We start from the raw sequence: 23,604 nt of genomic DNA, 5'->3' as shown, positions 1-23,604 counted from the left end.
TTTTTTGTTATGTATATAATTCCACACGTGTTAATTCATAGTTTTGATGCCTTCAGTGTGAATCTAGAATTTTCATAGTCATGAAAATAAAGAGAACTCTTTGAATGAGCAGGTGTGTCCAAACTTTTGGTCTGTACTGTATATATATATATATATATATATATATATATATATATACTGTATATACAGTGAGGAAAATAAGTATTTGAACACCCTGCTATTTTGCAAGTTCCCCCCCTTAGAAATCATGGAGGGGTCTGAAATTGTCATCATAGGTGCATGTCCACTGTGAGACATAATAAAAAAAAAAAAAATCCAGAAATCACAATATATGATTTTTTAACTATTTATTTGTCTGATACAGCTGCAAATAAGTATTTGAACACCTGAGAAAGTCAATGTTAATATTTGGTACAGTAGCCTTTGTTTGCAATTACAGAGGTCAAACGTTTCCTGTAGTTTTTCACCAGGTTTGCACACACTGCAGGAGGCATTTTGGCCCACTCCTCCACACAGATCTTCTCTAGATCAGTCAGGTTTCTGGCCTGTCGTTGAGAAACACGGAGTTTGAGCTCCCTCCGAAGATTCTCTATTGGGGTTAGGTGTGGAGACTGGCTAGGCCACGCCAGAACCTTGATATGCTTCTTACAGAGCCACTCCTTGGTTATCCTGGCTGTGTGCTTCAGGTCATTGTCATGTTGGAAGACCCAGCCTCGACCCATCTTCCATGCTCTAACTGAGGGAAGGAGGTTGTTCCCCAAAATCTCGCAATACATGGCCCCAGTCATCCTCTCCTTAATACAGTGCAGCCCACCTGTCCCATGTGCAGAAAAACACCTCCAAAGCATGATGCTACCACCCCCATGCTTCACAGAAGGGATAGTGTTCTTGGGATGGTACTCATCATTCTTCTTCCTCCAAACACGTTTAGTGGAGATCTTGCATGGAGCCCCAGTACAAGGGAGATTGACAGTCATGTTTAGCTTCTTCCATTTTCTAATGATTGCTGCAACAGTGGCCCTTTTTTCACCAAGCTGCTTGGCAATTTCCCCGTAGCCCTTTCCAGCCTTGTGGAGGTGTACAATTTTGTCTCTAGTGTCTTTGGACAGCTTTTTGGTCTTGGCCATGTTAGTAGTTGGATTCTTACTGATTGTATGTGGTGGACAGGTGTCTTTATGCAGCTAATGACCTCAAACAGGTGCATCTACTTTAGGATAATAAATGTAGTGGAGGTGGACATTTTAAAGGCAGACTAACAGGTCTTTGAGGGTCAGAATTCTAGCTGATAGACAGGTGTTCAAATACTTATTTGCAGCTGTATCATATAAATAAATAGTAAAAAAAATTATTTATTGCGATTTCTGGATTTTTTTTTTAGATTATGTCTCTCACAGTGGACATGCACCTACGATGACAATTTCAGACCCCTCCATGATTTATAAGTGGGAGAACTTGCAAAATAGCAGGGTGTTCAAATACTTATTTTCCTCACTGTATATATATATATATATATATATATATATATATATATATATATATATATATATATATATATATATACATACAGTCGAACCCACTTATCTCGACCTCGGTTAACTCGCCAACCCTATTACGTCGACGTTTTTGAAGTGGAACCGCCAAATTCTCGCTTTGTTTTAGCATTTTCTAATCGGTTATGTCGCCGAACCCTAACATCTCAAGGACAGGCCTGGGCAAAATTGCCACTTAAGGTCGGTTATGTCAGGAATCCCCCTGCCGCTCCCCCTCCGGCGGCTGTCCAACCGCGGCATTCCCCATGGCACCCTGCTTCTTCTCCCACACGGAGCTCCTCCCAGTCATGCTGATCACACACCTGACTCTCATTCACTCACTTATCCCATCTCCTATTTAAGCCCCTCACCTCCACACACTCGCGACCCGTTATTGTTTGTGCATGATCGTATGTGTTGGTTCATGTCAGTCTGTGTAATCGCGTATACGTATCCCGCTACGTACCTTTTTTCTCGGACTCCGCGTTCTCTCAACGGCTGCGCTTTCATTACAAAGCGCACCCAGATTACCCCGATCCTGCTGTTTTCCATGTTCACGCTGTCTGCACCACATTTCCATAGCGCGGATCCGTGGATTCTCTACTTATTATCCACTGGATATTACTGCTTCGCTACAAATATTGGTGGATTATCTCCTGAGTATTCTCAATAAACTTTAAACAAATTGCGGCAACGCTGCAAAAACATGTGCATGCACATTTTCATTTATTAACGCACATCATGGACAAAGAAATTTCAAGCACGTTAATATATTGCCGCCATATTGGTTTTCGTTTGTCTCGATCATCGATTATCTCGACGCTTTTTGGCGTCCCCTAAGCCGGCGACATAACCAGTTTCCACTGTATATATATATATATATATATATATATATATATATATATATATATATACACACACACACACACACACACACACACACACACACACACACACACACACACACCGTGGACAAATTGTTGGTACCCTTCGGTCAATGAACGAAAAACACACAATGGTCACCGAAAAAACTTAATCTGACTAAACTAATAATAAATAAAAATTATATTAATGTTAACCAATGAAAATCAGACATTGCTTTTCAACCATGCTTCAACAGAATTATTTAAAAAAATTAAACCCTGGAACAGGCCTGGATAAAAATGATGGTACCCTAGAAAAGCCTGAAGATGATGTGACCAAAGGGACATGTTAATTCAAGGTGTGTCCACTAGGTGTGTGTGTGTATATATATATATATATATATATATATATATATATATATATATATATATATATATATATATATATATGATTAAGACAAAGGTTAAATTAGTTAAATTAAAACTAATATATGCAGTCACCTTTTGAGACCAGACCAGTTGACTGTAATTCAATAAAATGTCTTTTCATATGTGTCAAAGACGTCATATTTCTTTTTTGTTTTTACAGAACTGGTAAAGCCCACACTCAGAGTGCAGTCTGGTTGGACAAATGCATTCAAAGGAGAGAAAGTCACTCTTAGATGTGAACTAGCGGGAGAAGACGACAAGTGGACTTACATTTGGTACAAGGACGGAGGTGAAATTTCTGCTGAAAAGCAAAGTGAATACAAATTCGATGTGGAAGATGCAGCAACATTTACCTGCAAGGGAACCCGGACTGTAGGTCGCCCACAGAGCACAGAGATCAGTAATTCTATTACACTGACTGTGTCAGGTGAGTTTCTTCATCTTTTTGATGGATTAATATTTCAATTGTAACTATAAAGATTCATAGTTTCATCGATTCTATCGTGTGTGTGTGTGTGTGTGTGTGTGTGTAAAATCTTAATTAAAAATTAAAATATCTTATAATTAATAGGCATAGAACACTGCTTTACTAAACATACTGGAACTGTAGTGTGACTTAATGTCATGTAAACATGTAATTCTACTTTTTAGTGGGAGCACTGCTTTCTTCTCGCATTTAATGAATAGGTTAATGTTGCCTGCTGTGCTTTTTAACTTTGAATAACAATATAATTTGTAGTATGTAGTTTATCATAATGTGTGTAGCAACAAAACAATTACAGCCAAACTAGCCTAATTGGATTGTAATTAAACAGCACTTATGGATTTAGTTGCCTTTAATTAAGGTCATGTCATAAAAGATTTCTGTGTTTGTACTGAATAGATGCTGAGCTGAGTTCAGTAGGAGGAATCTCCAGTGCAGCTTAAAAGCTCATTTAAAAGACATTTATTATAAGGATAAAGATGTTGTATGTATCTATGGCTACAATAAGCCAAGGAGTTGTTTGGTTCTTGGTTCTGAGAGTTTGATAAATTGTGCACAATGACATGTGAATTTAATTGTGCACTAAATGCATTTAGGGCGACATTTAGGGCTGCAACAACTAATCAATAAAATGTATAATAATAATCGATAATGAAATTTGTTGTCAATGAATGCTGTTATCAATTAGTTGAGCTGCTCAAGTTATGGGTTAACGTGATGACAAGATAACACAGCAGCTTGGGAAATGGCACAGAGTACAGGTAACTTGACTTGAGGTAAATTGGCAGCAGGTAAAAATGTGCATCCCAAGTCATCCATGGCATTGGAGCACTTTTATCAAACGCAAGGCATAGAAACATTTCATATTAAACTCAACAAAGAAAACTGTACCTGGAAGTTATGTAAAGCTGAGCTTGTGTGACATGGAAGTACCACAGTGATGCACAATCACGTGAAAAGAAAACACACTGTTGTCAGACAAATTTGGCAAATTTCAAGGGAAATACTTTTGTACTTATACTAAAGTGAAAGTTTGAAAAGACACTTTTACTGTACTTAAGTAATATTTTAGAGAGTGTATCTCTTTCTTTTCTATTACAAGTACATGCTTTGTGGACTTCGTCCACCACTGTTAGCTATGAGTGATTATTACTTCCCACTTCAGTCAACTGTAGCGTATCATATATTGTAAATGTAGATACTGAAATTTATAGAAAACTTTTTTACACAGCTGTATGTAAATTGTGTACAGAATGAATAGCAGAGCAGTTCAACCTTGGTCTTAAATGAATGTGCATGATGTGCATGCACTGTAGACCTCCACTACATTGCCAAAAGTATTGGGTCACCTGGTCAAGTACGGTATGTGATTTTTGAGCATTCCATTCTATATTTAGTCCCAATTTGCTTTTATAATTCCCTTCACTCTTCTGGGAAGATTCCACTAGATTTTTGGAGTGTGCTTATGGATATTTGTGTTCCTCAGCCACAAGGGTATTATGAAAGGCAGGTACTGATGCAGGTGAGGAGACCTGGGTGCATTCAGCGTTTTAATTCATCCCAAAGGTGTTCATTAGGGATGAGATCAAAGCTCTATAGTAGGCCACTCAAGGTCTTCCTCTCCAAAGCATGTAAATCATATCTTCAAGGAGCTCACTTTGTGCACAGGGGCATTGCCATGCTGGAACAGGTTTGGGTTTCCAAGTTCGAGTGAACGGAAAATGTTATTCTAGTGCATCTAATGACGTCCAGTACAATTGAGTTCCTTTAGTTTTGTGGCAATTTGTTATGCATGTTGTTTATGTGTACTTCTTAGACAAATTCAGGAAATGCATTTATTATACGATTTCCATTGAAAAACAGTGACCTGAAATCGCTGCTTGAGGCTTAGAGCTTTAGAATGATGTATAGTTAGTCATGGTTACTCTTCTCCCTTTTTATTTAATCTATTGCTAAACATTAACACCTAAAAACAATGGGATATTGGTCATGCTGGCACAGTGCTGAAGGCTAAGCTAAGGTGTGGCAGATAAACAAAACAAAATAAAACGATACGACCGCCATAAAAACTGGTAATGTTTTATGTGATAGCGGCCGGAGCAGCCCCTTTAAGAAGGTAGTGGATGGAGGTAAGACATGTGACCAAGGCATCATGACATGCATCAAAAGTGAGTCATAGACAGATGTGGCGGAGAGAATCCAGTCATTTTCCAAAATAAAACATCGTTCAGAATCAGATAATTAATCAAAAAAAAATAATATAAGTTATGTATTGGGGTTGGGGACCACTGACTTAGAGTACAAGGTGAATGATGACATCTGTCATAGCTGTCATGGGGAGTGGAGTTTAAACAAGAGGGGTGTGTGCCTTTCCAAATAATGTCCAATTAGTAATATTTTCCACAGGAAGACTAAATACGAATGTATGTAAATATATTTTTATTTATTTATTATTTTTTTATATTTGTATATATTTCTAGAATTCTGTTCTCAATATGCCAATAAGAGGTACTGAGTGTAGATTAGTCAGAAAAATAATACATTTAAACAATTAGTATCAGACTGTAACTGGAGAAAAGAAGGTGGACAAGAAGCTGATTCACCTGAGATTCTGTGCTGACGTTGACAAATGATAACCTGCCATATCTGAAATTCCAGAGGTGGACTGGGAGGTCACACATGTTTGTCTCATTGCATTTAAAGTGGTGAAAAATATCTATCCCCTGTTCTAGTTTTGTGATTTCACCATGATTTTTTCTTATTATCCTATTTTAATATCACTGGATGCATAAGATTCATACAAAAAATACCAAGTTAAGACAAGAAACAAAAAAATATATTAAAAAAAATAACAAACCTAAATATAGCAGTGGCTGGGTACAAGAGAAATAGAGACACAATAGCAACGACTATTCTGTATTTCATATTGAAATGTTATTATTTAAATAAAGGTGTTGGAATTTGATTAATACGTAACAATACATTTATATTTTACAGAGAGTCCTAAACCTGTGGTGAAAATACAGCCTGATACACACGTGTTCATGTACGAGAGAGTGACTTTCAGATGTGAATTTCAGACAGAAGAAGACTCAGTGTGGACATATGACTGGTATAGGGATGATAAAATATTCTACCCATACCAAACATACCCCCATACTACCCACACCACCCATACTACACATACCAAACAACACAGGAGTTCAGTATCAGCTCTATTACATACACTTCTAAAGGGAAATACACCTGCAGAGGGAGGAGACACAGTGACAATCAGATCTCAAAGACAAGTGATCCTGTTACTCTCACTGTATCAGGTGAGTTTGTCATTACTTTTTGTTATTTTCACACACAATATGTTATAGAAATGTCAGATTTGTGCAGATAATTTAAATGAGTTACACTGAATCTGAGTCTCATTATAACATTACAGTTTCCTCCTGTCTGTTTAGTTTTCACTGTTCTGTCTTAAAGCCTCACATTTCCTTGATACTGAACAAGACAGGATTCATCAATAAGTGTTAAATGTCTAAATGGAATTTTATTTTGCATTCGTTATTTTAAATTATTATAAAATGTATTATATTTATGAGAAACGTGTTTTTCACCTAATAGTCAGACTGATCCTGCTGTCATGATCGTACATATTTCATAGTTTCACTGTTTTACTGACACAGTAAAGATCTGTAACTTTAGGTGAATGAAGAGAGCTTTAAATGATGTACTGATGAGTGAAGTTGGTAGTACAGGTTGCTTTCAACCGCAGAACATAATTTACCCCATTTAACATGTTCACACAAGATCTAGATACATCTCAGTCCAACACAGAGTCTGTAGAACACATCAGCTGTACCAATTTACAGATATTTATGATTTGATCATTTTTAAGATTTATAAACATGAGTAAGTATTTTGGAACACCACAGTGTTTATTTGTAACAGTCTTAATTATAATAAACATTTAATAAAGAGATTTTATGGGTGCATAAATGGATGCATAAAGCAGCTCATAACTATAGATAAATGAGGCATTTATAGATTCTGTGTTTTATTTTTAAAGTGTTTTAAGAAATATTTAAATAATCAGGTTATCAAGGTAGACTGTGAAATACAGACTGTAACTCAGACCCCCAATGTAGTGCACTGCGTTCATATCATTTTAATGATGATGTTTAAGGGGGCAAGAAAACACACTGTTATTGCTTTGTAGGCAAAACATAAAGTGACCATTTCAAAACATTCCCTTTATCTCTTCTAATAAAGATATGTGTATTTTGGAATGTTGTGTTCCATATAATATTTACTTTATATTTTAATTAAAATTATTTGTTCATAAAGAGAGAGATTTATTTAATGAAACCTATGGTGCAAAGATAAAAGCAGAAGATTTTATATCAACAGTAAAACCCACACCGACTGTGAGTGTGAATCCTCAGCGCTTCATCTACACTGGAGACACAGTTACTCTGAACTGTAATCTGCAGTCTACTGGATGGAGCTTTTCCTGGTATAAAGGTTACTGGAAATCTCCTGAAGCCCAAAATACCAACCCACTCAGTGTGATAATCTCTAATGAAGGACAAACAACATACTACTGTAAAGCACTCAGGGGAAACTACGAGTCAGAGTTCAGTGCTGCAGCTACAGTTACAGTTAAAGGTACGTCATGTTTCTACATTTCATGTCTATAAAAATAATAATTGTTCTGTTCTCAACATGTGTTAGTGCCTTGACAGTCAAATAAACTCCCTTCTCTCACATGACTCTGAAGACAAGAAGTTTATTTGGCCACAGCTTTAATGGTCTTGGGTTTGGAGTGAAACTACAAATGAACAAATAAACATATTTTAATAATGAATACATATGACGCTAAATCACAATGTGGCTAATGCAATAGCCGGATGGAAAAATTATTAATAATGATCTTAAACCCTAACAATTTACATTTGCATGCAAGTATAATGTACATCCATGTCAATCAAATAAATACTTACAAGCGATGCTGTTGCAGGGTTAAAGATTACAAAATACATGGCAATTAAAGAGAGACATCATTACCGATGCCTGCATGCAGCACTTACTACTTCCTGATTCACGTGAATACCAGAAATCACAGAATTACAGCAACATCAAAACTTGCCACTAGGAGGAGCTCTAAACATAAATAAATTGAACAGGATAATTAGTGCTATGGATAACATTAAAGAATCACAGACATTAATAATTAAATGTGTTATCAAATTAAACACTAAATAAAAATTTGTAACATTAAACTTTGTTTCAACACAATAATAATTTGATATTTATTGGGATTGTGCAATTACATTATATACTTAATTAATGTATACATTTACTGATGTTTTTATTATCTTTGTATAGCGAGACCAAAGCCTGTAGTGAAAATACACCCAGCTGTGAATGTGTTCATTGGGGAAACTGTCACTCTCACATGTGACATACAGACTGGAGGATCCTGGAAGTATGACTGGTATAGAAATAATAAAGAAATCAGAGATGCTGCAGGAAAGAAGACCTACACAATCACTGATGTTAAAGACTCTAATAAAGGTCCTTATAGCTGTAAAGGAACTCAATCATCAGACCCACAATACACACAGAGCAGTGATGCAGTTACACTGACTGTAGCAGGTGAGTGTGTTTTATATCACATATTATCAGTTCTATTTTTAAAGTGTCTACATGGATTTTTCACACGTGACCAAGAAATGTATCACAGGCGAATACAGCATTTCAGCTTAATGACTCACTTTTTTTCCCCACCATAATTTAAAATGTTATTCATGTTAGAGAAGTGAAGAAAAGAGTGCAGGCAGGGTGGAGTGGGTGGAGAAGAGTGACAGGAGTGATTTGTGATAGAAGAGTATCTGCAAGAATGAAAGGGAAAGTTTACAGGACTGTGGTGAGACCTGAGATGTTGTATGGTTTAGAGACAGTGGCATTGAGTAAAAGACAGGAGGTGGAGCTGGAGGTAGCAGAGCTGAAGATGTTGAGGTTTTTGGTGGGAGTGGCGAGGATGGACAGGATTAGAAATGAGTTTATTAGAGGGACAGCAGATGTAGAACGTTTCGGAGACAAGGTGAGGGAGGTGAGATAGAGATGGTTTGGACAAAAGCAGAGTGGTGAGGGAAGACATGCAGGTACAGTGGTACCTCGACATACGAGAGCCCTAACATACGAGTTTTTTGAGATACAAGCGGTCACTCGTCGGTTTTTTGCTTTGATACGCGAGCAAAAACTTGAGATACGAGCTCGAGACGCCACTGCTAGATGGCGAATCGAAGCCAGAAAACGAAGATTGTGACAAAAATTAAGATAAGCAAAAAAGAAAAAGTTCAAATTGTAAAGTTTAGGGATACGTAGTGTGCAGGAGTTATAGTTAAAAAAACGAGTTTTCCCTCCACCTCCGCTTATCGCCTCTAACCCCCCCACCCTCCACACACTCAAACACACACACACACACACACACACACACACACACCCACCAGCGTTTTCGTTAGCTCAAGTCGTCTCATCTCCAAGGAAAATACACTGAATAAAACCTTATTATATCTTTACATTCTCTTTTATTATGTTTTTATACAGTATTTGTCATTAATAAATACATTTTTCTTATTCCAAAACACATAACAAAAACAACTGGGGTGGCATTTTGGGGGCTGGAACAGATTATTGGCATTTCAATTAATTTCAATTGGGAAATTAGCTTTGAAATACGAGCAATTTGACATACGAGCAAGATTACGGAACGAATAAAACTCGTATGTCGAGGTACCACTGTAGTTGGTTTGAAAGAGGAAGATGTAAAGGACAGGTGGGTATGGAGACGGATGATCCGCATTTCACCAAGGAGTTCAAAGACCTTATGAAACTATCAGCCATTATGGGTCAGAATAAAGAGCGTTCATATTGTGGCCAATTATTATCAATAGAGCAAATTCAACAACAAAGTTAAAATATAAAGTAAAGAAAGAAACTAAGTTCAGGATCCAGCGTTGCCGTGTCAAAGAAGAAGACTTTATTTAACAGAAATAAAGCCAGGCACTTCCATGGAAGTACCAAAAACACAATCCACACAGAGTCTTGAACCTCATTATCTTCTAAAAATTAGCATGTATTTTAAGTATGGCTGCTTTATGACCCTCTGTTCCAGCCTCTACTTCAACTCTTTACAAGCTGTTCTTTTGAAAATGTTGTACTCACTACTGATTTTAGTGTGCTGATTCTAATCACCCATTTAAGTGCTTCTTCAAATAATGCATGACAGAAACACATGATAATGAAAAGGGTTAGGATTATGTTAAAAGGTAAAAGCACCTTATTCCCTCCACCTCCGCTTATCGCCTCTAACCCCCCCACCCTCCACACACTCAAACACACACACACACACACACACACACACACACACACACACACACACACACACACACACACACACACACACACACACACACACACACACACACACACACACACACACACACACACACACACACACACACACACACACACACACACACACACACACACACACACACACACACACACACACACACACACACACACACACACACACACACACACACACACACACACACACACACACACACACACACACACACACACACACACACACACACACACACACACACACACACACACACACACACACACACACACACACACACACACACACACACACACACACACACACACACACACACACACACACACACACACACACACACACACACACACACACACACACACACACACACACACACACACACACACACACACACACACACACACACACACACACACACACACACACACACACACACACACACACACACACACACACACACACACACACACACACACACACACACACACACACACACACACACACACACACACACACACACACACACACACACACACACACACACACACACACACACACACACACACACACACACACACACACACACACACACACACACACACACACACACACACACACACACACACACACACACACACACACACACACACACACACACACACACACACACACACACACACACACACACACACACACACACACACACCCACCCACCAGCGTTTTCGTTAGCTCAAGTCGTCTCATCTCCAAGGAAAATACACTGAATAAAACCTTATTATATCTTTACATTCTCTTTTATTATGTTTTTATACAATATTTGTCATTAATAAATACATTTTTCTTATTCCAAAACACGTAACAAAAACAACTGGGGTGGCATTTTGGGGGCTGGAACAGATTATTGGCATTTCAATTAATTTCAATTGGGAAATTAGCTTTGAAATACGAGCAATTTGACATACGAGCAAGATTACGGAACGAATAAAACTCGTATGTCGAGGTACCACTGTAGTTGGTTTGAAAGAGGAGGATGTAGAGGACAGGTGGGTATGGAGACGGATGATCCGCATTTCACCAAGGAGTTCAAAGACCTTATGAAACTATCAGCCATTATGGGTCAGAATAAAGAGCGTTCATATTGTGGCCAATTATTATCAATAGAGCAAATTCAACAACAAAGTTAAAATATAAAGTAAAGAAAGAAACTAAGTTCAGGATCCAGCGTTGCCGTGTCAAAGAAGAAGACTTTATTTAACAGAAATAAAGCCAGGCACTTCCATGGAAGTACCAAAAACACAATCCACACAGAGTCTTGAACCTCATTATCTTCTAAAAATTAGCATGTATTTTAAGTATGGCTGCTTTATGACCCTCTGTTCCAGCCTCTACTTCAACTCTTTACAAGCTGTTCTTTTGAAAATGTTGTACTCACTACTGATTTTAGTGTGCTGATTCTAATCACCCATTTAAGTGCTTCTTCAAATAATGCATGACAGAAACACATGATAATGAAAAGGGTTAGGATTATGTTAAAAGGTAAAAAGCACCTTATTAGCTACACCATGTGGTGTTGTACAAATAGAAAACTAAGAGCAACTGATTATCAATGCTTCAGTAAGTGCTGTTAGAGATGAACTCCTGTTGGAAGATGAGTTCACACTGAAAAGTCTGGTGGAGCTGCAGTTAAAAACTCTGCATCCCTTTGTAAACCCAATTCATGCATTACAGCAACAGATTTTATTGAATGAGAAACAAAATTATATAAAGAAACGAAGTCTTGTTAAAATGATGTTACTGCTTCTTTCAATCTTTCTTTTTAGTTTCATTTTTATTATTCTAATTTAAAATAAATTAATTTGATTCAATTTATAACTACAGATTATTAGTCTTTGTGATCAAATTTTCATCAGTTTCCATTCTTAATGTTTCACATTTTTAAAATTAAACTTTTGCACTTCAGTTCTATCATTGTTTTTATTTTTGTAGAGGAGGTACTGCTTCTAAAATGTTAAAAAGGTCACGTTGCTTTAACCTTTAAAATAAATACTGTATCCACATGCTTCATTCAGCACAGAGATAAAACATCTGCTTATGCTGTAAATGTAAATCCAGTTCTTCTTCATTTCATATCAACAGAAAACCCACACCGACTGTGAGTGTGACTCCTCAGAGCTTCATCTACACTGGAGACACAGTTACTCTGAACTGTAATCTGCAGTCTACTGGATGGAGCTTTTCCTGGTATAAAGATAACCAGAAATCACCTGAACCCCAAAATACCAACCCACTCAGTGTGATAATCTCTAATGAAGGACAAACAACATACTACTGCAAAGCACTCAGGGGAAACTACGAGTCAGAGTTCAGTGCTGCAGCTACAGTTACAGTGAAAGGTACGTCATGTTTTCTACATTTTCACTGCAGATTTAGTTATAAAGTATGTAAGAAAAAAAAATCTTTATTATTCGAACATTTATTGCTATTGTATAATAATATAATATGATGTTTAAATAATTATTACATGTACTGTTTGGTACATTTTTATTATCTTTGTATAGCGAGACCAAAGCCTGTAGTGAAAATACACCCAGCTGTGAATGTGTTCATTGGGGAAACTGTCACTCTCACATGTGAGATACAGACTGGAGGATCCTGGAAGTATCACTGGTATAGAAGTAATGAAGAAATCAGAGCTGCTGCAGGAAAGAAGACCTACACAATCACTGATGTTAAAGACTCTAATAAAGGTCCTTATAGCTGTAAAGGAACTCAATCATCAGACCCAAAATACACACAGAGCAGTGATGCAGTTACACTGACTGTAGCAGGTGAGTGTTTTGTCTCACATATTCTCTCCTATGAACAATTTAAAGTGTAGACATGTATTTCTCTTAATGCACGTGGACATCAACACTGTAGAACTAAATAAAAAGACCGAATATAACAAACATCAGTCCCACATTCAATTACATGGAAACACACATACGATTTTAAACTCGTAAATAAACACAAAATACATCCACATACCACTTTTACCTGCTTGTGAGCTAAGAGAGGGGAATATATCTTGAAGTCTCTTGATTGGATGATTATAATGGCAAAAGGAATCACATGAAATATTTCGATGATTCTGTAGCATCGTTCATCTCTTCATGCAGATCATATAACAGGAAGTGCCATAAGGCATGATGGGAATAAAATAAAACATCACCAAAACTCTTAGAAAGAATCAGACTTGCTCAAATAAACAACAATTGAGTTTAAAATCACAATAAACATTATAAAATTATAAAATTATACAAATTAAACTAATGAAAGATTACCGAAATAAGCCAGTATCTAAGTGCACAAGCGCCATCTAGTGGAAACAGATATAAACTCAGGAAGCTTTGTGATAGTAAATACACATGGTATGAAATGTACCACCACAGACCACCTATAAACATATTTTTCCACAAAAATAACTTTTCAAACAAAACTAAGGACATTAGCTAATGGGCAGCTGTTGGTGTTTATGGGTAAACAAATTATTCTCCATTTGACTAAAATGCAAAGAAGCATTAGAACTTAAATATTTTATTTAACACACACACACACACACACACACACACACACACACACACACACACACACAGAATCTATACTGTGGATACTTTACAGGTTTTGTACAATGTTTAATTTATAAAACTAGTTGCCTTGTTTGTAAATTGTATGCTCAAGACAGAAAAATGGCAGTAAATAAGTACAATGATAATCTGTTAAATTGCAGGTAAATTGTGCTGAATGTAACAAAATAAGGGAGACAATAGACAAACACAATTATAACAGTTTATTTAACATAAGAAATGTGAACTGATCCGAAAATCAGTGTCAGTCAGTGTGTCAGCATGTGTATGTAATATAAAGTAGTAATAGTTACATCAGTCCAAAAATAAGACAATGGAAAATCCAACCCAAACTGAAAGTGCTGTATACAGATGAGTGTGTCATGAGAGAGCTGTGGTCATGTGACCATGATCTCCATCAACCTCAAATTCAGAATGGTCTTCAGTGCCCTTGTGGCATATAAACATTCATCTTCTCTCTCTTCTCTTTAGTTGTTAACTGGTGGTAACTTTCAAAGCACCAAACTCATGAGATTCAGTTGTGAATGAAAACTTCACAGACACAGTTACTAACACAGCTATGAGATGGTCACACACACACACTATTAAAACATCCTCCATGTCTAGATAAAGACATCTACATTTTCCACCTGCTTTATTTCTAGCAATCTGAATTCTGACAACACATTTAAAGTAATGAGGAGAGCCAAATAGTTTGTCATGATTTGAAAAAAATAAAATAGAAATTATTCTTCTTCTATTTATTTTTGAATAATATTTTGAATCACCCTTTTGTCTTTTTTGACATGATCAGATTTCTCTGATAAACACACAGTATTTTGGAATCTTTAATGCATCCAACAAATTCACTTCATAAACACTGCCTACATGAACTAAAGGCTCAGTATAATAGATTTAATAAATGTTACAATATTTAATCTTCATTTGAGTGTAGGATCATTACAGATACAACAAAAATGTTTTCTTCTTCTTTTTGTAGAGGTTCCTAATAAATTAATGTTCATAAAAATGATTCCTGTGACATGTGTTTTGTCTCTAACAGAAAAACCTGAACCTGAACTCACATCAGATCTTAAAGGAGCTGCACTGACAGGAAACTCAGTGACTCTGTACTGTACACTGAAGCTGCAGTCTGCTGGATGGAAGTTTTACTGGAGCAAAGACACACAGAGACGTGAAACTGAGACTGAAACAAATCACTACTTGTTCAGATCAGTCAGTGTCTCTGATGGAGGTCAGTACAGGTGCAGAGCTGGAAGAGGAAACCCAGTCTACTACACACACTACAGTGATGCACTCTGGGTAAATGTTACTGGTGAGTATGTGAATGAATTACACAGAACAAGTTTACAGAAGATCTGGTAGAAACACAGTAAATTATATTTACACTCCTACATACAGAGAACAAATAGATTTTACCCAGTATAAAGCTCGAGTGTGAATAAGTGAAGAAGAGAAGGATTGAACTTTTATACTGTACAGAAGAAATGTATGTCTGTGTTTCATGATTTAACTCTGGTACACTGCAGCAACTTCAACACACTAAATCTTTTTTCTACATATTTTTCACCAACATTAATTTTAATAAAACAGTGTCATAAATGTAAATATAATAACATTAATATATTTATTAACAGATAAATCTGCTTCAGTGTCTCTGATCATCAATCCCAGCAGATCTCAACACTTTACTGCTGACTCTCTCTCACTGAGCTGTGAGGACCAGAGAGACTCTACTGGATGGACAGTGAGACGATACACACTCAATCAGACAACTTTTAATTGTTCATCAGTTTCAGGATCTACATGTAACATCAGCTCCCTCTCTCCATCACACACTGGAGTTTACTGGTGTCAGTCTGAATCTGGAGAACGCAGTGATTCTGTCAACATCACAGTACACAGTGAGTCTTTATCACTTCTCATCAGTAGAATTTAATATATAAACCAGACCAAACATAAAAATATATTCTTAATAATAGACATTACATGATATTTCTAATAGTAAAATATAAAATCATGTTTACTCTCCTCTGCTGAAAACTTTTTTAATATTTGAAAATAATTGAGGAACTTGATATTTTACTGAACACAGTGTCAGTATCTACTCCAGATAAACAATTACATTAAACATTTCAAGACATGAATCTCTCAGTTTCCTTCTGTAAGTCACGGTTATAATAACTGCATCATTGTAGTGGTGTTTCTATAACCTGAGTTAATGATGAAAGCTTGTACACACTGTATATGTTTCATTCACAGCTAGTTTTTATTTTACTGCTGTGTTCTTCTAATAACAAAATTGAACACTAGAATAATTGTCATATTATTACTACATTTCATATTAAACAAAAGGCTTAATGACTTTCATTCGTATAACCAGTGATTTCCTACAGTGCAGTTTGTTGTAGATTTCAATATCCATTGATTTGTTTTGGTCATGTGACCTCTTTCCTGTAGTCATCATTTATGGTCCATACCAAGTAGCAGGAAAAATAAATACAGATCAGGAGTCAGTACAGACATGAAAATCTACCATTCACAGATATTTTTATATAAATATGTATTCTAGATAGATATGTAGTGATGTACAGCAGGTATGTACACAATTATATGTGTTATTTTAAAAACTTACTACTAAAGCAATAAATATTAACCATAAATCCTTTACACTTCTGTCTCAGACACATGCTCAGATCATTTATTTAGCTTAGCACATGTTATTATAGCCTCCTAGTTACCTGATATAAAGTGTCCTTTATAGAGGATTCAGCATTTTGCAGCATTTAGAATTGAATATTATTATTTTTGCTGCTATTGTTACATCTTCCACAATCTTCTGGTCTTAAATATGGCAGTTTGTTTCTACAGCAGTGTCACATGGAACAGATCATTAGAGGTCTGCATGTTAAAATTATACTTTTACACACTTTGTGTTTTTATTGTTGCTTTTCTCTTTCCTACAGATGGTGATGTGATCCTGAACAGTCCTGTCCATCCTGTAACTGAGGGAAATCCTCTGACTTTACACTGTTTATATCGAAACACAAAGATCTCAACTGGTATTGATTTCTATAAAAATGATTCAATCATCCAGAATCAGACTACAGGAGTGATGACCATCAGCAGTGTCTCAAAGTCAGATGAAGGTTTCTACCACTGTAAACATCCAGAGAGAGGAGAGTCACTGAAAAGCTGGATTTCAGTCAGAGGTGAGGAAATTCTTTCTTCTTATATGAATTCGATTTGTAACAATTAAATTTCACTATGTGGTGTTTAAATAGATAATCAGGTTCCCTTCTTTTTTATACAGATTCACCTTCTTCAGCTACTGGTGTAATTATAGGACTGAGTTTGACTTTCACATTTGTCATCATAATGATCGTAATGATCATGTTGTTTTACCACAAAAAGAAAAAAGGTTTGATTTTCAGTATTTGTGTCTGTAGCACAATAAGCCACACAAAGCCTGTTGCCATGATGTATTTGCTATTTCAGATAAATAATGTTGCTTCTAGTGCTTTTTCCACATGTTAATGTTTCACTAATATTTTAACTCGCACCACTGCTGTACTTTGTTGAGAAGATGCAGCATATCAGACTCCTTCTACAGTAAATCAGGACACCACTCAGCCTCCAGGTCAGTCTGTGATATCAATTAACACCTGATTTTTTATTTTTTATTTTTTTGGACAAAAGTTAAACGTTTCCTCTAAAGATTTTTATTTTTTGTTTTAATAGCTGATGATAACGTTTATGAAAGTGCTGATGTAGCAGCCACAGGTATGGACTATATAGAGTTTTGTAGCTAACTATGAGACAGTGGATATTAAACAATGCAAACTATTTTTTTGTACCTATTTTTCTCTTCTAGATGTTTCTGCCTCTGGAACCAGCTCACAGGCTCTCACTAGAAACCAGAAACAAACCAGTAAGAATATTATCAGATCTATTGTGTAATTGCCTTTAACAACTTCTATAGTTAATGCTGCAGCTAAAAACCCAGATAATATTTTATGAAGTGTAATGATGCACAAGATTTTAATTCAGTGCAATTAAGATAAGATGGTGTTTTTGATACAGTTCAACAAAAATAAACATTACCTGAATAAGTGTATTTATTTACAATTTATTAACATATTCTACATTACAACTGAACATTAACTAAAACACAATAATGACCATGTTAAAATTATTTCAATAATAATAATAATAATAATAATAATAACCTGCTAAGAGTTTAAAAATGAAAGTTGTATGTATGCTTTTTAAGCATGTATTTGGCTAAGCTGTTACTGATGTGTCTCACATGACGACCTGTAAGATGAATGGCGATTATACTGCTGTCACATTGTGCAACATCACATACTGTAGCTGTAAGTGTGTGTTTTTGAACACAAAGTATAAAAAGTATAAACCTCTTCATCATCACAGAAATGTCTTCAGCAAATAAAAAGCTGCCTGAATACAGCAGAAAGTTTGTAAACTGTAAACATGCTGTGTCCATGTTTTATGTTATAATGCACTTGTATTATACTCACACTTTGGGATTTTGCACACTGTAATGATTTGGTCGACCACTTGCTGCACTTCAGGATCATAATTTACCAGAAATCTAAAGTGCTTTACTACAACAAATATTTTAGCTTCTGCTTGCTACTCTATGAAGAATCTACTGTGTTCTATGTTAGCATATTATCTCTTTGCATTTGCAACGCCTCATATAGCTCTTCTGATCCAATGTAATTGCAGAATGATTTTTAAAAGGAGGGACAGTACAGTAAGCCTGATTAAGTTGGCAACAATAAAACATTCTATTGGTAGTGCCATGGAGAGCGAGGAGTGGAATTGCATTTTATTTTTATTTGATTTGAGGATTTTTGCAGCAGTATATGCAGTAATTTTAGAACTTTGTGAAATAATTCTGATACTGACATAAATGATAAAACAACACTGTGTTTATGATCCTCTATAGATGCTGGTGCAGGACCAAGTGATGTGATTTATGCTGACATTGAAATGAAAAACCAAAAGAAACCAAAGGGGAAACAGGGTAGGACTAAATGTTTTTTTTAACAGTGCAACATAGCTAATAATTTAGATTTTAATTATAACTTCAATTCTTTTCTACTTATTCATCTTAAAGCATAGTATTTAGCAACATGCATGATTTTTAAGGAAATACAGTGAAAATAATAGAATGTATAAAATGTAAATGTTCAGTAGATGTGGAAATTCATAGCACAAAAATATGAAAAGTGTGTTTTATCTTAGCGAATACTTAATCAGTTACTGTTGCCCATTAGGAAAGAGCAGTAAGGGAGATGATACTGTGTACTCAGAACTGAAGCAAAACACAGATGAAGGTAAGATCTGCTCAAAGAAAATATATTCTCTCTCCACATATTTACATTTGTGGCATTTGGAAGATGCTTTTATCCAGAGTGACTTGCAATGATCTCATTTATACAACTGAATTTAGATTTGGACTGTGATTAATGTAAACACAATGGCTTAGGACTACAGTTTGCACTCGAGTCTCCATCAGTGAACAGTTAAAACCTCTACAGTGATGAAACTATAATGAATGGACATTTGGGGTCACCCAAATGAGGATGGCTTCCTTCTGAATCTGGTTCTTTTAAGGTTTCTTCCTCATACCAGCTCAGGAGGTTTTCCTCACAACTGCTGCCACTGGCTCGGTTATTAGTGATAAACTTACATGGACTGGTTTTAAATGAAAATGTATTTTCGTAATCTATTTACTTCTATTTTCTGCTTTGGGACGATGTTCACTGATAAACGTGTACTACAAATAAAATGTAACAGAATTGAGCAGTTGAGGGTGAAGGGTCCTGCTCAGTAGCCCAGCAGTGGCAGCTTGATGGTGTTGAAAATTAAACTTGTGACCTTTTATTCAGAATCTAACATCTTAACCACTGAGCCACCACTTCTCCAAATGTATTGTCTTAGCAAACATAGAAATTTACCCTACATTCAGTATTACATTCAGAGTGGTAAACCAGTGACCCACTGTTATGATCACTTGCATTTTTTTTTTTATATATATTAATTTTTTACTATAATATGTAATGTATATTAATATATTTATATATTTATATTAGATTTATTTATATACATTGCTATTTGCAGTTCTGGTTAGATGCTAACTGCATTTCATTGGCTCTGTACTTTACTCTGCACATTGACAATAAAGTTGAAACTAATCTAATGTAATCTAGTCTAAACCCCCCTTTCTGAGCATGCACTCTTCTAGTCACCCCTGTTCTGCAAGAAATAGACTGTTCCAAGCTTCTCCCCTGAGTTTGGTGTAGAAAACAGGAAACAAAGTGAAACTGTTTCACTTGTGAAGTTTATAGCAGACAAAAGAGTAGTTTTAGGTTTTAGAGTTTATTGCTTGTGCCTGCAGCACACTGTAAGTAACTATGTATATCATTTGACTGCATAAATGCATAAACTAAGCTTTTCTGACATTTTGACAGTTTTTACATTTAATTTGTACAAAGAATTACATGTTGCCTAAATCACATTAGATTTCTTTAATGTCTCTTTATCAATGTACATTTATATCAGTATTATAGTTATTTAAACACTGATATATTGTAGCACCTCCGTTAGTGCATAAAAGCTTTAAAGTTGTTTAGATATCCACAGGGCCTGCATGATGTGTGCATTGTATAAGTAGTTAACAATATTGTATTTTTATATTTCTTTGTGGTAATTATTATTTCACTTAATAATCTATAATTATATCGTCATATATTCTGTAAATGCACATTGACACACACACACACACAGATGTGAGATATCATTCCTGTAACTGGACAGCCTTCAACAAATCTGGACTAATACCAACAATCCACAAGATTTTGGCCAAATTTAATAGAGTAGAAATGAGAACTGAGACATGCAGTACTGTAGGTAACATAAAGACACTGTTTTTAAGACATTATGTGTTTGAATTTCAGTAATCAGTTCAATATTATTATCATTTCTGAATCACTCAAACTAAAGACAGTAGATATCTGTGAACATCGCTATTAATTTATTTTGGTAATAAAGTGTGGAATTTACACATGTATACAACAGATGTCCTTGTAATCTCACCAATGTTTAAAAATAAATAAATAAATTAAAAAATCATAAAGCAATTATGACATTTATGTGGCTCCTTCTGCTGAAAACTGATTTATCAGATGCACTGAAAGTTCTTTGTTGTTGTCTAGTATGTGGTTAATGTTGAAGCATAAACTAGCTCATTATCTAGCAGCTAGCTTGCTGCTTCATTACATTATGCTTCATAACATAAAACTACGGTGAGCTGCAGGAAGAAGAAGTGAAAATGGCCAAACTAATTATCGAATGTGAATCTGACGCATCTGCACAAACTGAAACTAACAGCATTGTGAGGTTATTACATCTGCTAACTGTGTTTACTTACTTTTATACAAATACATTTTGTGTGTATCAATCTATCTGATCATTGTGAACATTTGTGCGTATATTCTAAAAGTTGGAGAAATGTTTGTAACTGGTGATTTTTAGAAGTTTGCTATGAGATTATGACACAAACATGAAGAATGATAACGTTTCTGTAATCTTTTACAGATGCTGCTGCTGGACCGAGTGATGTGACTTATGCTAAAATTGACCTAAAAAAACTAAAGAAACCCAAGAAAAACAAGGCAGGACAAAAATCTTTCAATTAGCAACTGTTTTGGATTTCATTTAAACCCTAGTTTGATTGTCTGTAATCTTAAAACACATTATTCAGTAACCACTATGATAAATGTTAAAACTACCATGAAAATAACTGGAGATGTAACTGTACTGTAGCTGTGGAAGTTTAAAGGTTTAATATGAATAGATTATTATATTAGTTACATTAGTTACTGTTACCCACTAGGAAAGAACAACGAGGGATCTGACACTTTGTACTCAGAGCTGAAGAAGAACATAGATAAAGGTAAGATAAGCTCAAAGAGTAAACACAATCTCTCCAGACAATAGCATTATGTAGGCAAACTAATATTTATGCTACATTTAAACTATATTCAGATGTTGTTATAATGATAAGAAATGGAAAAAACTATTATGAAGAGAAACCTGCAAGGAAGAATAAATCTGGACAAATAAGTCTGACATAAATACCATACAAATAACCATACACGTTACTTGATCTAAAGCATTTGGTGGTATTTGTAATCATTTGTATAGTCATTATATAATGAATGATTATTAGTGGTGGGGGGGCAGTAGCTCAGTGTTAAAGGCTCTGGGTTAGTAATTGGAAGGTCGGTGGTTCACGCCCCAGTATCGCCAAGCTGCCACTCTTGTGGCCCTTGAACAAGGCCCTTAACCCTCTGTGCTCCAGGGCTGCTGTATCATGGCTGACCCTAAAAGAAAGATTTTCACTATGCTTTAAAAAAAAGTACATGTGACAAGTAAAAGGTACTTTTTCTTTTCTTTCTTTACTATTATCACCATTTTTGCTTCAGAAGATGAAAATATTAAGCCAAAATATCTCTGAGCCGCTCTGGTGGTTGTACTGCTCCAGACCCTTCACACAGAGGACGAGTTTAGCAATTGCTAAGTTACGTGTCAGTTTTTAGACTAAATGTGTTTTCATCTTTCAGTATAATTACAGTGCAAAAGATTTAATTAATTTTACAAATGCACTTAAATGTGCTCAGTAATTAATGGTGCAATAATTAACATAATCGTTAATAAAATATGTGGAATTTGGCAGGAACATTTAGTTGTTTGATTTACAGAATAAAAAAAAATAGTATTTATTAAATAACACCCAGTAATAGTTAAATCATTAATAACTAAACAATATAAAATGCCATTTTCCATAGGTCCATGAAGAAAGTCTAAAGTCTCCAATCAGGAATTGCTGAATCAGCTAAAGAACATGGTAAAGACATTTTAAGAGAGGCATTACGTAGTTTCTGTATTTGTTCTCCTTTTTTTCTAATCTGAACATTGTACAAACTCCTGATAGTGATATTAAAAGAGGAAGAGGGAAGAGGAAGCTGTGTTTATTTTTATTATTTTTATATTTAACAATGTAACAGAATTATACTCACATCAACATAAGTTGTTAAACATTGGATCAGAATAATTTATATAACTGGCAGTAGATTAAGTGTTGATTGGTTTATTTTAATACTGATTTCATGCTCAGTTACAAAAAAAACTAAAAAATTAAGCTTATATGGTT

The 23,604-nt window shown here is 35.5% G+C and overlaps 2 protein-coding genes across 4 annotated transcripts in view; both read left to right on the top strand.

Annotated features, from left to right (window-relative positions):
* LOC124387536 (Fc receptor-like protein 5) overlaps positions 1-23,604 on the top strand; it is a 207,781-nt gene that overhangs the window by 139,625 nt on the left and 44,552 nt on the right.
* LOC124387239 overlaps positions 1-23,604 on the top strand; it is a 70,089-nt gene that overhangs the window by 12,343 nt on the left and 34,142 nt on the right. For 2 of the 3 annotated variants that reach the window (XM_046851468.1, XM_046851469.1), the window contains 2 exons: positions 2,982-3,248; positions 6,303-6,622. In XM_046851468.1, coding sequence (XP_046707424.1) covers positions 2,982-3,248; positions 6,303-6,622 — 587 coding nt within the window. Of the gene's footprint in view, positions 1-2,981; positions 3,249-4,557; positions 4,668-6,302; positions 6,623-23,604 lie in introns of those variants that run through there. The other variant, XM_046851470.1, reaches the window with a different exon arrangement.

This window comes from Silurus meridionalis, chromosome 6 (assembly GCF_014805685.1).
Source record: "Silurus meridionalis isolate SWU-2019-XX chromosome 6, ASM1480568v1, whole genome shotgun sequence".
Lineage (NCBI taxonomy): Eukaryota > Metazoa > Chordata > Actinopteri > Siluriformes > Siluridae > Silurus > Silurus meridionalis.
Note: the sequence above shows the minus strand (reverse complement) of the source record. Positions and strands in the feature narration are given on the sequence as shown.